The sequence below is a fragment of the Myotis nattereri genome (genome assembly GCF_964212035.1).
Source record: "Myotis nattereri genome assembly, chromosome: 15".
Lineage (NCBI taxonomy): Eukaryota > Metazoa > Chordata > Mammalia > Chiroptera > Vespertilionidae > Myotis > Myotis nattereri.
In genome coordinates, this window is record NC_138090.1 from 2,022,224 (window position 1) to 2,043,306 (window position 21,083).

The window sequence follows — 21,083 nt, forward strand, 5'->3', positions numbered from 1 at the left end:
GGCCGTTTCTCAGCGGGAGCAGGAACGTGCAGGTCACGGAGTCAGGCCTTTGTGTGCGGGTGTTAGGGCCAGATTTCGCCTGGCCCAGAGGTGGCCCTCGCCCGAAAGAGAAGGGATTTCCTGGATCAGTGCATCTGCCCCCAGTGACCTCCTGTCTTTTTCAGTTCGTCTTAAATACTGCTCTTCTGGCCAGTGTGATTCCAGCTCTTAGCAAAGAGCATTTTACATTTTAACCAACAATCCTGGGCCGCTTTCAGGTCTGTTAACTTGAGGGCGAGTTCTGAGGCCTCCTGACCGCAGGCTGCAGGGAGCGGGGGTTGGGAGGGGGAGATAGTCCTCACTGCCGTGCACCTTCGGGGAAACCCTTGCTCCCCGGGAACCAGGGCTCCCTGGGCCTTCGATCCTAAGGAGAGAGACAGTCCCTGTGGCGGCCCTTGGCAAGCACGGCACAGGGCCCGTCCGATCTGTTTGTTTCTATCCCAACGTCACCGTGAATTAGCGGCTCCGACTCCCGGGCTCCTGGGAACACGTCGGCGCTGCCTCCGTCACAGCCAACCGTGAGGTGTGGGAAAGCGGTGGGGTTCCTGCGGAACCCATGGAGAAAGCAAGGGTCTGTGAGAGACGGGGCTGCAGACGCCGGAACCCGCAGGGAAATAATTGCAAGGCGGCATTTCGGGGTGGGTTCATTTCCTACCGCATTTTAATGACCGACAGAGAAGCTATAAAAGTGTCATTTATAGAGGAACTCCAGCATCTTGTTCTCCGGGTTATTGTCATGGATCAAATGGCACATGCAATATGATTTTTTTAAAGGTTTTCTGCTAAACACTGTAATCCGTCTTTCGTGCTACAGGCCCGCGTGGCTACTGCGCATCTCACACTCAGGGACGTGTGGACAGAAGTCAGACGGGAGGAAGCGCGGCTTTCCCCTCCTGACAGCAAGGCAGGGACCTTTGCACACTCCCTCCCAGGAATCTGCCCGTTCTACTTTGACCAGTTTTTAACTGCAAGTGGCTATTTTTCAGGCACAGAGGTGGTGTTGATGAGGACAGTGAGGGGCCCTTGGGGTTTCAGGGTGTGAGGGGCAGTTGTTAACCCTCTAGCTTCGTCTACCTCTGTTCACCACCCAACCAGCCCAGGCTGCCCAGTGAGGTCAGAAGGCGTGGGCCTCTGCTCAGCTCGGCCTGGTCGGGGTGGGCGGGCCGTGGCCAGGGCTGCCTGCGAGGATGAGGGCCCTCCTCCCGCAGGCCCATCGAGGTCCTCCTCCTCCTCTCAGCCCACTGGGCCCTTTATGCTCGGACTTTGTTCTCCGCTGCGAGGAGCATGGCGAACGCAGAATCTGGCTTCTCAGCAAGGACTTCGGGCTTGTCGAACTCGACCACCTGGAAGTCAGGGAAGGAGAGCTGCGTATGTCAGAGAATATCCCCCCCCCCCCCAAAGGGGCCCAAACCACTGAAGCCAGGGGACGCCAACGGCCGGCCGCGGTACCTTCCCGTTGTCCATGACCAGGACGAGGTCACAGTTGAGGACCGTGTTGAGGCGGTGGGCAATGGTCAGCACTGTGCAGCCTCGGAAGGCGTCTCTGACGGTGCTCTGCACGAGGCTGTCGGTCTTGGAGTCCATGGAGGCCGTGGCCTCATCTAGGAGAATGATCTGTGAGGAAGAAACGTGGTGAAAGCCACAGTGAGCCAAAGCTGTGCCTAGAGGTACATTCATAGTCTTATCCCGATTGACTGATTGATTGATTTAGAAAGACTGAAAAGTAATGTACTCCGTATCCATCTCAAAAGGTTAGCAAAGGAATGGCAAAAATAAGAGTCACATCACACCACCTTCATCTTCTTCAGAGGGACTGGCTGGGGAACAAGATTGTAGTCTTAACTCCTCGTTGGAAGTGGTTTATTCTAATCCTGCAAACCGGTAGCAAGAAGCACCCGGGACTGTCTCCCACGCTAACAGCGAGTCAGCATGCAGTTTAACAACAACACTCACATGAGCTTCCTGCTATTACAAACTCACACAAACTCAGAGGCTTAACACAGCACGAATGCATTATCTCGCAGCACTGGAAACACAAAGTCCCACAGTCACGGTGTTGTCCGGCCGCGTTCCTTTTGCAGGCTCTCGGGAGGAAACCGGGCCCTTGCCTCTCCAGCTTCCAGACGCAGCCCACGCTCCTTGCCCACGGCCACTTCCCGGCACCCTTCTCACCTCCACCCGCCCCCCCCCCCCCCCGTCAGATCTCCTCCTCTCCCGCCTCTTATGAGGCCCTGGGGGGGGGGGGGGAATCCGGAAGATTCTCCACGTCTCAGAACCCTCGACTAGTGAACTAGGCGGCGCCCCTTTCCCAGTGAGGTCACACGGTTCCGGGGGCCAGGGCGTGGGCCTCTTGGGGGCCGGGGCACGATCCTGCCTCCACGATGCCAGGCCGCCCGGCCCTGGCTACAGCGATCAGCTTCCGGGCTCTGGTGGTTTCCCTGCTTGGCAGTCGGCCCTGAGGGGCTGCCCCTCCTGCCGTGAGCGCACGTAGGGAGCACACCCAAGGCCCCACTTCGCCCAGGGCCCAGGGATGAGAGACGAAGGCACCAGCACCCCTCCTTCCGCCCGCAGGCCGGGCTGTCCCCGTCCCTACGCAGAACCAGCAGGCATTTTGCCATCCTCAGACCCTCGCGTTCCTGACTGTCCCGGGCCCTGTGTACAGGCCCCGAACCTCAGGGACAAAGGGAAGACGCTGGGAGGGAGCTTTCTCAGACCCGGACAGCGGGGGACGGAGAGAGTCCCAGAGCGGGGCTCCCGGGAGCGACCGGCCAGAGAGGCAGGTGCCGTTGCGGAAATGCTGCTCTCGCCCAGTTTCCCCTCTCGACTTCGTCTTAAGGAAAAGGGGTCGGTTTTCCAAGGGCTCAGGGCTCTCTTCGCTGAAGGACAAAGGTGCCCCGTCCCCCCCCCCGCCCGCCCACCCCGCCCCCCCCACCCCCCCCACCCCCCCCCCCCGTGGAGGGCGCTGCGGCAAGTGCCTCTGACCCAACCCGGCCTTCCCCCGCGGCCCCTCACTTTGCAGTCCCGGAGCAGGGCCCGGGCCATGCAGAGCAGCTGCCGCTCCCCGACGGAGAAGTTCTCGCCGTTCTCCGTGACTTCGGCCTGCAGCCCGTCCGGGAGCCTCATTATCTGTAAGACAGGGGAGGCCGTTGGCGCTGGAGACGGTGGAAGCGTCCTGTGCCGTCTGTATTGATCGCCCCTCCTCCTGCATCCTCCGCGGCTTCATTTTACTGCAGGAAAGAAAGCGAAAAACAACAGTCGCTCAGCACTGCAAGCGGCTCCAGGGGAAGGCGGGGAGTGGGCGGACATTGATCATTTAGAATCGCCGCGTGATTCACCCCATCGCTGCGCCTGGAGAATGCAGATGAGGCCCGATGGGCCGAGGAGCACAGACAGGATTAACTCCTTCCAGGGCTTCCGCTTCCGCGGATGGAATAGAAACGCTGACGGCCCGTGGGCTGCACAGGCGGCCACGCCAGCCTCCTGCCCGCGGCCCCTGGCGATGCCACGCCCTCTCCACCCGGGCTTACTGCTTCCCGAGGCAGGTGAGGCTACGGCCCAGCCGCTGGGCCCTCCCTCGGCTCTAAGTCAGGTGGACCTGGGTTCGAGGCTCCATTCTGCCACTCGCCAGCCTGCACCTGACCTCCCCGAGGCTTCCTTTCTGCATCCCTAGAGGAGGCGGCAGCCAGGCCCGTGTGCTGTGACATAGGTGGAGGTCCTGGCTGACTCCTGGCAGAGACCTAATATTGCCTATTGCTGCTTTTAATCGTAGCACGTCGACAAGGCGTGTATCCCTCACATGTGTGGGGCCAACAAATAAGCCTGGCCAGACGCTGGCCCAGGGCTTGTCACATGTCAGCCTGGGCCAGGTGCCGGGAGCGTAGGCGAAGCAGACTCGCCGGGACAGCCCGAGCCTTACCGTGTCTCGCATGAACGTTTGCTCCAGCACCTGCCAGAGCTTCTCGTCCGTGTGCCTCCCGAAGGGGTCCAGGTTGAACCTGTGTGAGGAACGGAGAGGCCTGGGGAGCAGGCTCCGCAGCCGGGGGGGGGGGGGGAGCAGGCGGCGGTCAGGGCCCAGTGGCTCCGGGGCAGGGCTCACTTAGCCCCGGGCGATGGCCCATCAAACACCAACCTCAGGCCAAGAGACCCGGGACCCACAGAGCCCACCAAGGGGGTGTGAGAGCGGCCTGGCCCCAGCCCCAGCGAGATCGACCTGCAGATTCCCGGCAGACAGGAAGGGGAGGGAACAGCGTGAGGGCCATTGCGTCCACTGCCTGCAGTCCCGGGCTGCCAGAGGTGGGCAGCCCATTTGTGGGTGGGAGTCTGTGCAGGGAAGGTGTTTCCATACAACACTAAGTGTGGCCGCTGCGCTCAGGGGGCGAGACGTCCCTCTCAGGAGAGGGTCTGCGCTCGCAGGACCGAGAGAGGGGCCGGCTGAGCCTGCACGCCGGCCGGAACCCGCAGAAGCTGCCACCTGCTGTGCTTGTCCGGGAACTTCATGCTGACACAGTTCCGGGTGGATAACCGCTGTGTGAGTGCCCGGACAGGGACTCCCCAGAGTGGCTGTTGCCAACCCTGATAGGACGCTGAGCTGCAGGCATGAGCCAGGGTTCTGCTCACCGCGTGTAAGCGTCCTGCTTGCTAGCGACGGGTCTGTAAACTACACGTCGTGTTCAGGGCCCTGGTTCGCGGCTCCTCCCAGGCCTCCCTGGGGAGCCGGTGCCAGCCCCTGGGCACACTGCTCCCCCCCGGGCAGAGCAGCCTGGCCGGCCGGCCTCGCCATGGGCGCCTCCCACAGTTCCTTGCGGTCTGATTTCACTCTCGGAAAATAGGGATGCACAGCGATCCAAACAGCTACCTTACTGTACCTACAAACAGCACGGGGTCCTGGGGGATGGCGGTCAGCTTGGTCCTGAGGTCCTCCAGCCCCACCGAGCAGATGTCCACCCCGTCGATGAGGATGGTGCCGCCCGCCGGCTCCACCAGGCGGAACAGGGCCATTCCCAGCGACGACTTCCCTGGGGACGGGGACGGCAGGTCACACACCGGGTTACGCTCCCATCGTGTCCAAGTATCTTTTCAGGCAGGGAACCGCCATGAGGGTGCGCAGCCAGAAACTGCCCGCGCCCGGGCCCAGCGGTGCCCCAACATGGCTGACCGCCCCAACACGGCTGACCCGCCACAACACGGCTGACCCACCCCACACAGCTGACCCACCCCACACGGCTGACCGTCCCGACACGGCTGACCGCCCCAACACGGCTGACCGCCCCAACACGGCTGACCGCCCCAACACGGCTGACCCGCCCCCACACGGCTGATTGCCCCAACACGGCTGATCGCCCCAACACGGCTGACCCGCCCCCACACGGCTGATCGCCCCAACACGGCTGATCGCCCCAACACGGCTGATCGCCCCTGCCGCGGTGGCTGTGCACACGGCTCCTCCTCTGGGTCTCGTTTCTCCAGAATGGTCCTCATGTAATTAATTCAAAAACTGGTGTGTGTTTGCTTCCAACTCCACACACCCGTCCAACCCGGAACCGTATTCACAGCAGAGACCCGAGGGGAGCCCGGCCGCCTGTGGCTGGGGCGCCGCCGCGCGTGCAGGGACCGACCTGGAAGCACCGCGGAGCTGTTCTCACCAGAGCCTGTTCTTCCCACGATGCCCACCGTCTGCCCGCTCCGGATGTGCAGGTCCAGCCCGTCGAGGACGAGGGGTGTGCCGTCCCTGTACCGCATCCGATAGTCTCGGAACGTGATCTCCCCGCGGCTGGGCCAGTCCTGGGGACAGGGCCCCGCTGGGAGGGGCTGGGCGCTTTCAGGAGCACAGGTCTGCAAAGCAGGGGACATGACGGTTAATACACGCCTTCGCTCCTCCACCCGCTCCTCCGCCCGCTCCTCCACCCGCTCCTCCGCCCCCTCCTCCGCCCCCTCCTCCGCCCCCTCCTCCGCCCCCTCCTCCGCCCCCTCCTCCGCCCCCTCCTCCGCCCCCTCCTCCGCCAGCTCCTCCGCCAGCTCCTCCGCCCGCTCCTCCATTCGCTCGCATGGTTCCAGGTACGAGAGTTGTCGGCCGACTCTGTCAATAAGGGCCCGGCCCTCACGAAGCTCCCCTTCCCGTGGGAACAAGGTGGTGCGGAGGAAAGGACACGGCACGAAGACAGAACAGGCGTGTAATGGAGTGTAGGATGCGCGTCCCAGCAGGGGCAGGGGCCTGAGAGCAGGGGTGCTGAGAAGGCGCCGCCACACGGGGATCTGACAGGGTCTCCCCGGCGGCCAGGACAGACTGGGGCGCGGGGAGGAAGAGAGAGAACCGTCGTGGCTGAAGCTTGGAGAGTCGCTGGGCGACTACAGGGGACGCCTCATGGGGTCCCGGGGGCCGGGCACGTGTCCGCAGCGCGCCCTCGCGGCCTGGAAGCTGGGTCACCCAGGGGACACGGGCCGCCTGGAGGCCTGGGAGTTCCCCCGACACAGCCTCTGCGTCTGGAGTCCCCACGGGGTCGGAGCAGGAAGGGGGCAGGAATGCAGCCTGTCGGTTCAGAGGCCATTAGAGTCCGTGCCGTGTAAGTAGGGACAGAGCGCCCCACCCCCGAAGCTAAGGACTTCCCGCTGGGGGCGAGAAACAGGCCCCCAGGTGCCCCCTGGGGTGGCGGCCAGCCCCAGCCAAGGAGACGGCTGTGTTTCCTCACGGTGTTTGGAACCCATGGAAGATGTAGGATTAACAGTAAAAGTATTTCAGAGAAGCAGCATGTCACAGTCATACTTTTAGTTTAAGGAATCTGAATGTTTGGTGTTTTAAGGTTTCATAATATTAGTAACATTTGGACCTGTGACTCTAACTGAAAATCATAATGGAATCGTTTCTTTAAACATGATTGTAAGTTTATATATCGCATTGGCATTGTTGGGCAAAGTCAAAGCTGTAAGTGAGTTGCCTAAATCCGCATTTCTTAGCTGCGTGTAACCTCAGGGGGCGTGTTTGTTAAGTCAGATAACTGGGTGCTTAAAAGGAAAGGTAATTGATTACATTTTAAAATGCAGTTTTTAAGTATTTAGTTAAGTTTGTAAAGGGGCCAAATGCTGTTGAAAGGCCTTTAAAAGCGATCACTAGACTCGACTAGCCTTCTTTTCATTTGTAAGTTGGGCATAAAAGTTTTCTTAGAAGAGTGAGCCTAAGGTAAGCCACCGACTTCTCTCTTCTACAGAAACAGCCCTGAGCAAACTGCTTTTAAGAAAGAACCTCTCTGTCCACATCAGGGACCTCGGATGGTGTTGTAAACATGGGTTTTGAGAAGAGAGGTTGTGGTCCGAGTTCAGTTTTTAAAAAGATCCCTTCACGTGTAAAAAGATCAGATGAGCCCAGGAATCTGCCGGTGAACACGTTCCACCGGCCTCTTACCGAGATGTACGCCCGGAGTAGCTCCACGGAGGTGAACTTGGCCTGGGTCTCGGTCCCCGTGCGCACGCACACCTGCAGCAGCCCGCTGAGCTGAGGCGAGAGCAAGCAGCCGTCAGGCCCCGCGGCCCCCAACCCCGCCCTCCCAGCACCTCACCCAGCAGCCTGGTTCCCAGCCAAGTGCCAGCAGTGAGGCTCGGTGGTGGGTGTGTGTGTCTTCAAACACTTCCTCTGTGTTTAGAAACATGGTGCTTGCTTTTCCCTGGCCTCCAGATGGTGACAGCCAGCCCCCCACCTTCCACCTGATCACCGCCTCCTGGTTGGAGCAGCGGGCTGGGAGCCGGATTCCCAGGCTGCAGACAGCCAGCCATGGGCCCCTAGCTGCCCCGGGGTGTCCCGTACCTCCCTGCCCTCCCTGCCTTATCCTCCCCGCAGCCCAGAGGCATCACAGGGCATCAGGTGCAAGTAAGCACCAAGCCCCGCTGCTTGCTTCCCAAGTGGGAGAATCTGGGCCCAGACTGGGGGTGTGGTTTCATAAGGTCACCCACAGGCACCCCTAACCATAGCTGACGCCTGCACAGGCACCCCTAACCATAGCTGACGCCTGCACAGGCACCCCTAACCATAGCTGACGCCTGCACAGGCACCCCTAACCATAGCTGACGCCTGCACAGGCACCCCTAACCATAGCTGACGCCTGCACAGGCACCCTGCCCACGGCTGACACCTGAAGCGAGGCCAGCCTGCGAAGACCCCTCCAGGCCACACAAAAGCAGGGGAACCCTGAACACTGCCCGCCCAGCCCTCCTCAAGCACAAATGGATCAAGAATCCTACAAACGCAGCCCACGGCACAGACGCGCAGGGACCGGGTAAAGAAAAGAACCGGCCCTGGGAGGGAGGGACCTCTCGTTAATACACTCGGGGACATTAAACATACATAGGCAGCCGCCTAAAAGGGGGTTCTTTCAAACACTCCCTGAGAGTGGGTGGAAATTGAGCATCTGGACATAGGGTTGCCATACGCACAAGTCAATGGAATGGCCAAACGGCCAGGCTAAGGCAAGTTCCCAGAGGGAAGATGAAAGACAAGAACAGGAGACTCTGATACAAGAAAGGAAACGGGAAACGGTGGAGGCCCACCCAGTCGCCAGGCCTTTGAGCGATGCGAGCCGCTAAGCGCTCTCCACTGACCCCATTCGAGCTGTGAAGCTGTGCTTTCTCTCAGGCCCGCCCGCCCTCGCGCACTCTATGCGAGAGCCTCCAGGCCAAGCCCTCCCCTACACCAGGCGGTACCTGGATGATGTAGGACAACGACAAGCCTTTGGACGCGGCGCTGACGGAGAAGAAACTCAGGGTCACCATCAGGGCCACGATGAAGGTGACGATGTTCATGAGGACGTCCATCCTCAGGGCGAACCAGCGCAGGGCGCAGTTGAAGTACAGGAGGTGGCTGGAGTTCTCGTCGTTGAGCATCTTAAACCTGAAATGAGGAGACGGGCAGACGGGGTCAGGGGGGGCGGCCGTGGATCAGGGTCCGGGCTTCTGGAGAAAGCAGGGCAGGCCAGGGCGTTCCTCAAGGGCGAACGCGCTTTTACAGAAACGGACATCTGTCCTCGCTCTTTGAAATCTGCTGTCATGGGCACAGAGGTGAAGGGAGAGGGTGTGTAAGAGAACAGACCAGGTGCTTCCCAGCTACCCTACCCCCCTCATTCCCCCCGCCCCGCCCCCTCCCCTTGCCGGACACGTGCACTCAGCACAGCCTGACCTGGCCCAGCCCTGGGGAGAGAGGGGGGCTGTGTCTTTAATACATTCAGGATGGAAATTTTAACCGAACTGAGCTAACCGTAACCAAGAGAGACATGGGATCCAGTTGCCACTGAAGTTTCCCTGACCTGCTTGGGACAGCTGGTAGAAACTATTGGGGGGAAATGAAAGCCTTTCAACATTTATCCCCCCCCCCGCCCCCCACCCAGAGAGCTACGTCCCCTCCTGTGGCTCTGCTGCTCCCTCCTGTCCAAGGCTGCTCCCTCCTGTCCTAAGGCTGCTCCCTCCTGTCCAAGGCTGCTCCCTCCTGTCCTAAGGCTGCTCCCTCCTGTCCTAGGCTGCTCCCTCCTGTCCTAAGGCTGCTCCCTCCTGTCCTAAGGCTGCTCCCTCCTGTCCAAGGCTGCTCCCTCCTGTCCAAAGCTGCTCAGGGGTTCTCTTCCGAGGCCCCTCTGACCAGCCGGGCAGGGTTCTGCGGCCCCTCCTCCTGCCGGTCCCCGGAGCTTCGGCCAGAGATGCTTGCAGACACCATGGTGTTTCTGTGGTGTCGCTATACAACCTACAGACGCCACTGACAGCTTCAGGGACTTGGCCATCGTCACCCGGGGTCTCAGCTGTGAGGGCGGGTAGGTTTGCAGACGCAGAATCCCTGGCGGGGATCAAAGTGGAGTCTGACCCCACGCCTCTGCCTCATGCGTGGTTAGCATTTCTGTATGTTGGCAGCAGCAGCACTTCTCCCAGAAAGGGCTCCAGAAAGTTCACGACAGGCCAGAGGGTGTTGAAGGAGGGGAGACCCGTCAGTCACGCAGGGCTCCGCCCCCCCGGAGCCTCACCGAGGCCTTGAGAACATGGCGCCCAGACCTGTTCCGTTTGTCGGGAGTCGGGAGCGGCGCATCGGACAGACACTGGGAGGCCCCCTGTGTGGTGCGGGGCTGTGGACGCATGACTTTCAGTCACGCTGGTGGCAGGACTAGCTGGTGACTGAACCAAAGACGAGGATGCCAAGCCCCATGGAGATCCTGGGTGGCCAAGGGCAGGGAGGGAAAGAGAATTAGATGCAAGCGTTGAAGTGTGTGTCGGGCCTTTAGGGAAGGAAGAGATAAAAAACAAACACTCGTCACCCAGGATCTTGTGAAGAGCTCAGAAGGCCCTCAGTACCTGTTGGGAGTCAGAAGAAACAAAACCACCGGAGATCTAAGTGACAGAGACGCTAGATTCACCAAACTCCGTTTTCTGGTCTGCCAGTGGACACCGTTGGACTACATTTCCCAGCCTCCTTTGCACTTAGGTGATCCCATGTGACTGAACTCTGGCCAGTGAATGTGCAGAAACGATGAGCATCTTCACTGGGGTTGGACCAATAAAAATGTCACCTGGGTCCTCCACCCAGATCTCTCTCCAGGACCCTGGGGACTGTGCCCAGAGCCCTGGCGATGGATGGAGAAGTGCCCCTGGAAGGAGTCGGTGTATGGAGCCCGGAGCACCGCCCCTACCCTGCATGGACCCCACTCATTGCGACTGGAGGAGGAGCAAAGCTCCGAGAACTTGGCGTTGCTGTTCCCACAGGGAGGAACCGTGATTGGCACCAGCGCTCACCTGTGATTTCCTTGTGTTTTAGAAGTTTGGCCCTGCACGACGCCCGAGAGACTTTCTGATCGGGTGCCCCCACTTTATAAGGCAGGACACTGGTCTGCCCACTAAGTGCCTTTGAAATGACCTTGACAAGGACTGTGTCATAACATGAGAGAGGAGAGGCTGCTGGAAAATAAAGCTGCCAAAAGTGGTCGTGAGCATTCCAGGAGGAAGAAGAGACTGGAAGGAAATGCGTGACGGTATTACCAGGATTTGGGGTGCGGGGGCCTGTGCCTGACTTTCTGTTTTCCTGTTTCCTGTTGTCTCCTGGCTTCCTGAGTTGAACACATTTTGCTTTCAGTGTGAAAATATGTCACACCCCACGCCGAGGTGGTCACTGAAGGAGCTCCCATCTTTGGGGCCCCAGACGCGGGGAAGAAGGGTGGGTGTCTGCCAGGGCTCCTCCTCCCTTCTGCCGCCTCTTCCTCCCCGGCGGGCCCCAGGCGCCCAGAGCAGCCCTGCCTGCCTGGCTGTACCTCCCGCCAGGGGTCAGGACTCACTTGGTGATGCAGTCCTCCCGCCTGTCGTAGGCGTGGATGATGCCCAGGCCTTGCATGGACGAGGTGATGTGTGAGAACCAGGGGGAGCGGCTCACATTCTCCACCTTCTTGATCTCCTGGACTCCTCTGTAGAAGACGCTGCGGGGAGAGCAGAGGGTGGAGGGCGGCTCAGGGGTCCCCTCATCCCACCCGGATTCCCCCCTTCTCCAGGAGGGGCCGCCCTGTGTGTGTGTGGCGGGGTGTGTGTGTGGGGGGGGGGGGGTCTTGTAAGTGTGGGTCCAGAAATGAGCGCCATCCCCCGTGGTCTCAGTTCTGTGTGCTCCTCGGTGTGAGGCTCGCCGCACGAGGGATGTCGCTTAGTCTTAGAGAAGCATCTTTCCTACGGCGCAGCCTCTAAATATAGCCGCCAGCGCGGGCACGAGGGAAAGGGATCTTTTCCAATTAGGGAGGAAGCGCCGTGCGCCAGCCGGTGTGTGGCTTCTGAAGGCGGCGGCGAAGGTCGTGCTGAGCAAACCTCCTGGTGGCCTTGGGAGCCGGCTTGACTTTTATATATTTTTTAATTGATTTCAGAGAGGAAGGGAGAGAAACATCCATGATGAAAGAGAGAGTCATGGACCAGCTGCCCCCTGCACGCCCCACACTGGGGATGGAGCCCACAACCTGGGCCTGTGCCCAGACCGGGAATGGAACCGTGACCTCCTGGTTCATAGGTCGATGCTCAACCGCTGAGCCACGCCAGCCGGGCAGGAGCCAACTTTAAAACTGAACCCTCCACGGGGCGCAACTGCCCTGGGTGTGGGCTCCAGGACACAGGACGCAGCACTGCCGCCCGCGACGGCCGGTCGCTGTGTGGCAGGACCAGACCTGAGTGGTCGGCGTGCTCCTCCTCGGAACGCGGCGCCTCCACCTACCATAGAAGCACCAGGAAGCCCACGGCGAGGCCGGCCAGCACCAGGAGGACAGCGGGGAACACGGCGGCCAGGACCACGAGGATGAAGGCCACGAGGGAAATCTGCTGCAGGAAGCTCTCCATGTGGAAGGGCAGCCTCACGTCCAGCTCGTCCATGTCCTTGGAGAACTGGTTCATGAGCCGGCCGCTGGGCGTCATGTCGAAGAAGCTCATCGGGCTTTGCGAGATCTGCGGGCGCCGCCGTGGGAGAGTCCGGGGCTCGGGGGCATGTCTGTCACACCTCCCCCCCTGCTGGGCTGGGGTGGTGACCGCAGGGCCCACCCTCCTTCCAGGGCCCACATGAGGCGGAGGCGTGCTGGGCAGGGGAGGGTGCCCCCTTCTGTGGCCTCCGTGTGCACGCAGCTCCCCTCCAAACCCGGTGCAGCCTGTGGCCCCTTTGGAGGAAGGAGGGATCTTGTGCTCGGGGGCACAGGAAGCTGTTCCCCTTAAACTTGCCCCGGCCAGGCCCTTCCTGGGGCCTTCGATGGACCAGGGCTCTTTGGAGCAGGAGGCACCCTCTGGCCCGCTCATGTCTGCTCGGTGCGACCTCCTCGGGGATCCTCCTGGGCACCCCCAGCCTGGCTGCGGGCCCATGACCCCCCACCCCGAGTTCCCTGGGGTTTGCTCCCATGTTGGTAAGTAGGTCCTGGGAGGCGCTTCCCAGGCGCACGGTCAGTTCCCTGAGCCCAGCACAGCGCCCGGGCCCGCCGGCACTCGGTGAGCCCGTGGCTGACCCCGCGGTTACGTAGGGGCCCCGGGCGCACCTTGTCAAACATGCGGTCGTGCAGCGAGGAGGACGCCATCAGGGTGGTCTTGGTGAAGGTGAAGCCCTTGGTGATGCCGAACGCCAGCACGGACACCATGCTGCTTGTGTACACCCACTGGTACACGCCGTGCCCGGTGTCGGCCAGCACCGTGCCGATCTCACACGGGCCGTTGCTGGTCTGCGGCCCACAGGTCAGCTTTGGAGAAAAGCAAGAAGAAAATCACCGAGCAGCGGTGAACGGCCAGGGGAGTGGGCGTCTCCCAGGAAGAGGGGATGAAAGAGAGGCTGTTACTGTGGAGAGTGAGTCGGGGTGAAACCGAGTCTGTGCCCTTTGGGGGTGCCTGTGCTTTGCACGGGTCCCCAGGACCCCAAGGGGCACCTGGCTTAGGAGGCTGGGCACGGTCCGGGGGAAGGCAGAGACCAGCCAGGCAGGCTCAGGGCGGCTGTCCCAGAAGCCAGCTGAGCCTCAGGATGCCGGAGGTGACGCCGGGCCAGGAGGGGGACAGTAGCAAGGACATGTGCCCCCTCGCAGCTGCCCGGCAGGAGCCAGCAGGCCTTGGGGAGGCCCTGGCCCTGGGGAGGCGGGTCTCGGGTCCGGGTCCAGGTGTGGTAGGCCAGCGCCAGGCCCCTCCCCTTCCTGTGCTCAGGCCTCTGTCAGTCCTGAAATCCCTGGTGCATGGCCAGGGAGCCCGCGTGGCTCCATCCACCAGGGAGAGCCCCACGTTTGCAACAGTTCTCGGGGGAGGCCGTCCGTCTCTCCCTCCGGAGACGCTGGCCGTCCCGCTTCCTGCAAGCCGCGTGTGAAAGGCACGCCTGCCTTTGGGGGACAAAGGAGCATCTTTCTCCAAAGGCTGCTCTGCGGGGACAGCGCCAGCGGGTGTAAGCCAGAGGGGCCGGGCACCCCTCAAAGCAAGCGCACCCTGGGGGCTAACAAAGGAGAGACCTCACGGTGCCTTCGGCAGGGCCCCACGCGTGGGGGACGGGCAGACACGGGTCTGCTTTCACTGCCTGCTCGGTCAGCCACTGGCACTGCCCAGGAGGAGCCTGCCCCGGACCCCCCCGGGCTCTCCAGGGAGAGGCTCTCAAGAGCGCCAGGCCTGGGAGGGGCTGCAGGGCCGGCTTTCCAGCACAGAGGGGCCTCCCCCGCTGCTCCCCTGGGAACGGCCGACTCCAGGGGCTGCCACACCTCTCTCTGCCAGCATCCCCCAGTGCCTCCTCACTGGTTGTCACGGCAACAGGACTGTGCCCAAATGTAACCTTGGCAGAGGGGCAGGCCACCCCACAGCGCTCCCCGGGCTGCAGGAGAGCTGGGAAAGCGTTGGCCGACAGTGGGCGAGCTGGAGCGAGAGCAGGCGTGTCCGTCCTCCCCAGGAGGGGCCCGGCCCAGACGACAGCCTCGGAGGCAGAGACCCCCAGGGGCCTGCGCACCCCCAGATGGACTTTGGGGAGCAGAGCCAGGGAGAGTGGAGCCTTCTGCACGGGGCCGGGTCCACCACACGCTGCCAGTTCCCCTTCGGAGGCAGGAAGACCTGATTGAGGCTCCCAGCGCCTTCTGTGGCCCTTACAACTGAGGCTGCAGAACGGACCCTGTCCTGCACCTTCTTGACCCACCGACCTGCTGGTCTGCCTCACACCTTCTCGACCGGTCCTTTAAAGATGGACGGTGGGCCCTGGCCGGTTTACCTCAGTGGATAGAGCGTTGGCCTGCGGAGCGTAGAACCTCCCGGTTTCTATTCCGCTCAAGGGCACAGGCCCGGGTTACGGGCTCCATCCCCAGTGGGGGGCGTGCAGGAAGCAGCCCATCCATGATTCTCTCCCATCATTGATGTTTCTCTCCCTCTCTCCCTCTCTCCCTCTGCCTTCCTCTCTGAAACCAATAAAAATAGATTTAAAAAAGAAGATGGGAAAAAAGAAGAAGAAGAAGATGGAAGGTGGCACAGAGAACCCCGATGCTCTTTGTCTTAAAAAGTGGAAGGGGTTTCGGGTTCTGAACCGCGCGGGGTGAGCAGGGGCCACAAGCGGAGGACGAGCTCGCGTGGCATCGGCTGGGGTCCGGCTCCCGGGAGCCACCTCCTCAGCTTCTGCCGGTGCCCGAGGGCCACTCACCTCCGAGGCCTTGTCCAGCCAGAAGCCCAGCCACCAGTTGCTGAAGGCGGTGCTGCCGATCATGAGGAGGAAGAGCGTCACGGTGAAGAGGGAGAGGAGGTAGCCTGCAGGGAGGAGAGGCCGTGGTGCGGGCGCAGCCGGCTCCCTGGGCCCCGCCTGATGGAGATGAAGCTGCCGGGAAAGGCCCCGCCCTGGGAACCACCCTCAGGCTGGTGGACGGGTCTGGGGGTTGCGCCCCTGAACCCACGTGGGGGCACCTGGCCGCCTGGTTGGAAAGTAGGTCCAAGTTGTCAACTTTTGGAAAAACCACCAATATGCACTGAGATAGAAGTGACTCCGAATTCTTTAGGGGCAAACAGGGAACGCCCCGTCTTGCTGGGAGCGAAGGGGGATGACTGTCTAAATGCTTTGCGCCCCGAGCTGATGGGGGGAGCGCTCAGTGACGGAGAGGTGGCCACGGAGGCGCACCGCTGGGTTACACCGCCGTCCCCCATTTCCTTCCCACAGACAGAGCCCAGCAGCCTGAACAGCCATAAAGGGCGATGCCGTGGGAAAGGCCATATTGTCCGACTTGATATTCTTGGGGGGCGGGGGTGGTGGGGAGGGAATATTGATAAACAGCCTTCGCCTCACGAGACAAATCATTAAAGAAATCGTAAACACGTGAACCCAGGCGTCTAAGAAGGAGCACTTTTAAATGCAAAGTACATCAGGAAACCCGTTTGATGCCAAACCTCCAGCCGCCTTAATGTACGTGTGATACGTCCTCCAGGTCACGGCTCCTTCCCGGGAGGGCTGGGTCTGGACAAGCTGGTGCAGAGGGGCTGTGGGGACAAACACCAGTCCTGGGCTCCCCTGGAGGAGGGGGGCCGTGGGCCAGGGGACCCTTCGGATTCCCCAGGCCTCCCCCAGGGCAGGCACCGCCCCTCCTGCCCTTTCCCTGCACCTTCACGTTCCCAAAACACTTCCGCTCCTTTGATTTTGTTTGGTCGCGCAGCCAACGTGGAGGCGCGCAGAGCTGAGGGAGTGGCTGGCACGCACCTTTGACGTCTATGAATTCTGAGTACGTGTCGGATTCTTTTCCTTCCTCTTTCTCTTCGGGAGCCAGAACTAGGGTGAGAAAGGGAGGGGTCTGTGTCCGCTGAGCCCCAGGTAACACCAGAGGCGTGATTCCAGCTCAGCTCCGACCGCACCTTTGTCTCTGTCCGCGGGGCCCTCCTGCAGGGCCTCCACCATCGCCGCGTTGTAAATGTGCTCAGGGTCCTGGGGACAGAACCAGTGCCTTCTGCAGGCGCAGCGAGAGACCTGCCCCAGCCGGACGCCCGAGGGGAGGCCGATCCGGGCGCCCGGGCCCCGGGCCCCAGGTCCCCGCAGGCCGATACCTTGAACTGCAGCCCCCGGAGATTGTGCACCAGCTTTGCGTAGCGCCCTCTCTCCTCCATTAGCTCCTTGTGACTTCCCTTCTCACAGATCTCTCCATCTTCCAACAAAATGACCTCGTCACAGGACTCCAGGAACTGGGGGGGGGGGGGGGGGGGGGGTGGGTAAAGCCACTGCAGTGAGCGCCGGCTGCCTGAGAGCGGCCACATGTCCCCGGCCCTGCTGCCTCCCTGACTGTCCGGCTGAGGACAGCCCACGGCTGGAGAGGAGACCGCAGCGCCGGTGCCACACCCATGCCGCGGGCGTCCGGTCACCTGCAGCTGGTGCGTCACCAGGACGACCGTCTTGCCGCGGAGCGTCTTCCGGATGCACTCCTCGAACACGTGCTGCCCCACGCGGGCGTCCACGGCCGACAGCGGGTCGTCCAGCAGGTAGACCTCGCGGTCCGAGTAGACGGCGCGGGCCAGGTTGATCCTCTGTCTCTGCCCCCCCGAGAGGTTGAGGCCCCGCTCCCCGATCTGCGGACGAGGCAGTGCTCCTGCTCGTCACCATGCCCCAGCTCCCCCCTTCCCCACAGGGACCCCAACAGCACCCAGGCGCCGGGGGTGCTGGGAGCCCGTGGGCAGAGGTGACTGGGGCACAGCTCTTCCCAGCACCGAGTGAAGGGCGCCTGGCTCACCATCCCAGGTGCAGGCCCATCGGGAGGGGCTGCGTCTGGATCGCTCGCCCCAAGAGAGTGGAGGGCAGGAAGCTCGGGGAGGGGGACAGGCTCCCCGGAGGGAGGCGTGGCTGGGAGCAGAGGGACCAGCATCCGGGCAGTGTCTGGAGGGGACCTGGTCGTCCTGGGCCCACAGAGGCAGTGAGGCAGAAAGGGGCCCTTGAGACCAGCCACAGACCAACACCTGGCCCCCCTCCTCAGAGGATGGGGCCACCTCGGGGAAGCGGGCAGTGTGAGATTGACGTGCTCGACTGCCAGCAGCAGGACCCTTGGCTGCCTCTCCAGAGGAGATGGGAAGTGGTCCCAGGTGCCACCTCCGCTGTGACATCCCCCAAGCACAGGCCCAGATGAGAGTCCGAGACGGGGGACTTGACTTTCCCGCATGTCCTGGCACCGTTCTGGCCGCAGGGCATCGGGTGTGGACAGAGCTAGGCTGCCCTTTGGCCCTGGGCAGTCGGGCTGCCCGATGCCGCCGTAGGGCCGAGCCCGCCCCGCTCACCTCGGTCAGGTCCCCGTAAGGCAGGCTGCTCAGGTCCTCCTGGAGGGCGCAGACTCGCACCGTGTGCTGGTACCTGTGGGCGTGAGGGTCAGAGGTCAGCGCAGTGAGGAAGACCCGCCGCCCGGGCTGCACCGGAGACACCGCTGCGGTCCCTGGGCAAGGGAGGGCGTGGCCAGCGCTTTGTCCTGAATGTCCAAGGGCAGCTGCCCCCGGACCCTGGGCCCACCTCCAGCTGGTAGAGGGGATCGGACGGCCCTTTCCTCAGGGTTCCCACCACGGGGGCGGGAGGGGGGGGGTCGCCAGCGGCCGGCACTGCTCCTGGGAGTCAGAGGAGGGGCCTCAAGCCTCCGCTCTGCCCTTCAATAGCTTTGACCTTGAGCAGGTCAACGTTCCTCTCTGGGCCCCAGCCTCTTCCTGGGTGAGAGACGGGGATTCGCAGCCAGGATCCCCCTAAATGGGTGGTTCTGGAACTCCTGAGAGACTGGACCGGGCCGCCCCCCAGACTCGGTGAAGAACCCGGGGAAGCAGAGCTGGGAGGCCGGGCCCCGGTGTCTGCAGAGTCAGGACTCGAAGGTTGCGCTCGTTCCCTTCGGCCGCTGTGGGACAGCAGCAGCAGCAGGTCCCGTGGCCCGCAGCCAGGTCCCGGGTCAGCGCTGCTCGACTTCAAGCCACGTCATGGGTCCTTGGCCCCATGCGCAACGGCCAGACGGACCTTCCTACAGCCGGACAGCACGTGCAGAGACGGAGCCCGGGAGCCCGGCGCCCATTCCACGTGTCCTGGAGCGCGACCCAGGCCTGCAGGGGCGCCTCCTGGACTCGGGTCAGGGAGGGGACCACCGGCGCCTGTGTGTCCAGGTCCCGGAACGCGGCGGCTCCTGCCCTGCATGAGCATTACCTCTGGTGGTCGTACTTGGCTCCGAACAGGATATTCTCCCTCACGCTCCCGTGGAAGATCCACGCCTGCTGGGACACGTAGGCCAGGGTCCCGCTGACCGCCACCACCCCCTGCTGCAGCTGCATCTGCAGGCACAGAACCAGGGCCCTGAGAGCTGACCCGCCGACGGCTCCCGGGCCCATTGGACGCCTGCGCCCCTTCTCCCGTGAGCTTTAATCCCGAGGGCGCGAGAGGGAGACACTATCTCATCCACGGGCTGCAGAGCCCGACCGTGCAGGCCGAGGGCTTCGACGTCGAACACCTGCAGGGGGCCAGGCAGGAACGTTCTGGAAGAGGCAGCCGAGGGGCCCGCTGCTGGCTGCCAAGCACGTCAGCCTCACGAACATGACCGTTCACTCTGTGCCCGGCTGTCGGGGCCGCTGTCCTCACGGACCCAGCACACAGCAGCAGGGGCCCTGACATCGCGGCCGCCCGCACGGCTCACCTGGCCCAGCAGAGCTGCGAGGAGGGAGCTCTTCCCGCTCCCAATGTTCCCGCAGATCCCCAGGACCTTCCCCTGCAGAGAAACAGGAAAGAGACGCTGTTGCTCCCCTGTTCTCACCGGGTCTGGGGACAAAGGCGTCACCTCCACACTGTGCAGGTGGGGACCACGGTGGCTCCAGGTGGTGGCGGTGCAACCCCAGACCCGGCCGGACTCAGCCGGGGAGGATGCAGAGACCCGAGTGTTAGTGAGGCGCCCCCCGCCTCGCGCCGTGCGGGGCGCCTGGAGGGCCTGGAGATGCCCGCTGCGGGCACTGGTGCGGAGCAGCCTCGCGCTGGCCCGGGACACACTCCCTGGACGCGAGGCTTGTCCTGTGCCCAGGCTCCAGGAGAGGAAATCTAACCGAGGTGATGCTCGTTGGGGCGGACAGTGAACAAGCAGAGTAGGTAAGGTTGGCAGCGTGTGGGGTGCACACCACGGGAACGCGGGACGGGGAGCTGGGGAAGCCTTCCCGGAAAGACACCGGTCTCGGGGGGGAGAAGGGGGTCCTCCCGGACACGGCCCCGGCCAGAGACCCGCGTGGAAGCGGGGGGTGCGGGCACCAGCGGGCCCAGGGCACCCGGCCGTTCTGTGAGTCGTGCCACCGCTTGGGGCCGTGTCAGTGCCGTTTCCTCCCTGTCCTCGGCAGAGAGCCCCTGAGGCCTGGCCTTCTGATGAGTCACTTGTTAAAAATAAAATACAGACTCCGTCTCGCAACCTACGGGCGGGCAGCGCCCCCGGGCCCTGGCTGGCCTCCCAGACTGGCTGCGTGTGGGTCGCGCTTTGCTTTTAAGCGGAGCAGCACTTCAGGGCGGCGAAGAGCAGGCCCGGCCAGGCGCCTGGGGGCTAGCTTCCCGTGCCTCAGGCTCCTGACCATGAGCCGGGTAGCCGCGGCGCCCACTCGCAGGGTGAGGAGGTGTCAAAGGAGCTGAGTGTGTACCTGCTCATGAACGCCCGCCGTTGTGAGCCACCCGTGTGCCCCATGTCAAAGTAAGAGCACGTCTGAGAACGCTTATGGAAGCCCGTCCGTTTGAGCCCAACCACCTGCTGGACGGTGTAGTCCACGTGGACGTGGGCTCCAGGACCTTCGGGGTTTGCAGGTCGGCACTGACATAGCCGCCACCTTCTCTCAGCTCGGAGAGGACGACTCCGTTGTGCGGGTCCATAGTTTTAACATTTGGGGAAGTGCCCTGGCCGGTGTGGCTCAATGGTAAGAGTGTCGGCCTACAGACTGAAGGGTCGCTGGTTCAGTTCCCGTCAAGGGCATGTACCTGGGTGGCAGGCTTGATCCCTGGGGTGTGTGCAGGAGGCAGCCAATGGATGTGCCTCTCACATCAGTGTGTCTCTCTGTCTCTACCCTTCCCTGTGGGGCGAGGCCACAGCGTTCGGACAGGTTCAAGCCTCGGACTGAGGAGAGGGCACAGGCCTCTCGTGGCCGCGTGCAAGTCCCAGCGTGGAGGGCAGGGCCCTCCCAGCACAGTGATAGCCAACAGCTGTAGTTGTGAGCTTGAACCTGTGGTCCGAACGCGTGGCCCCACGTGCCTGAGTGAGGTGGGCTCGATAGAGTTCAGGTGCACGTAGTTGAGTAGGATTGAAACCACGAGAATGTTGTAAACATCTTAACCACGCCCTGACTTTGCCCCGTGGCATCTGCTATAAAATAAAGACAGGGCTTGTAGCCCATGGGGCTGTCTCTCCATCGGGAGCAGCGTCCCACCCAGACCCAGCTTTCTTCTCTTGTCTGTCTTTTCTAATCCTTCACCGCCCCCTCTCAGGGCCAATGAACCAGGCTGAGCTGGCGGCACATAAGGCGCCCTGGGGCTGAGTATGCCATGGCCGTGCCAGCCCACCACACCTCCCTTCCACTCTCTCAAATCCAATAGAAAAAATATCCTCGGGTGAGGATTAACAAAACAAACCAAG

At 62.5% G+C, this 21,083-nt stretch overlaps 1 protein-coding gene across 1 annotated transcript in view; it reads right to left on the minus strand.

Annotated features, from left to right (window-relative positions):
• Positions 1–676: 676 nt before the first annotated feature.
• ABCC12 (ATP binding cassette subfamily C member 12) overlaps positions 677–21,083 on the minus strand; it is a gene marked incomplete at its 5' end in the record, with an annotated part of 32,552 nt that continues 12,145 nt past the window's right edge. The window contains 20 exon segments of the mRNA XM_081107012.1: positions 677–1,382; positions 1,489–1,653; positions 3,052–3,165; positions 3,956–4,034; positions 4,895–5,054; positions 5,682–5,871; positions 7,436–7,525; positions 8,728–8,914; positions 11,328–11,465; positions 12,239–12,465; positions 13,041–13,238; positions 15,149–15,252; positions 15,883–15,972; positions 16,190–16,321; positions 16,324–16,411; positions 16,531–16,665; positions 16,843–17,046; positions 17,746–17,818; positions 18,641–18,765; positions 19,125–19,196. Coding sequence (XP_080963138.1) covers positions 1,290–1,382; positions 1,489–1,653; positions 3,052–3,165; positions 3,956–4,034; positions 4,895–5,054; positions 5,682–5,871; positions 7,436–7,525; positions 8,728–8,914; positions 11,328–11,465; positions 12,239–12,465; positions 13,041–13,238; positions 15,149–15,252; positions 15,883–15,972; positions 16,190–16,321; positions 16,324–16,411; positions 16,531–16,665; positions 16,843–17,046; positions 17,746–17,818; positions 18,641–18,765; positions 19,125–19,196 — 2,664 coding nt within the window. The 3' untranslated portion in view covers positions 677–1,289.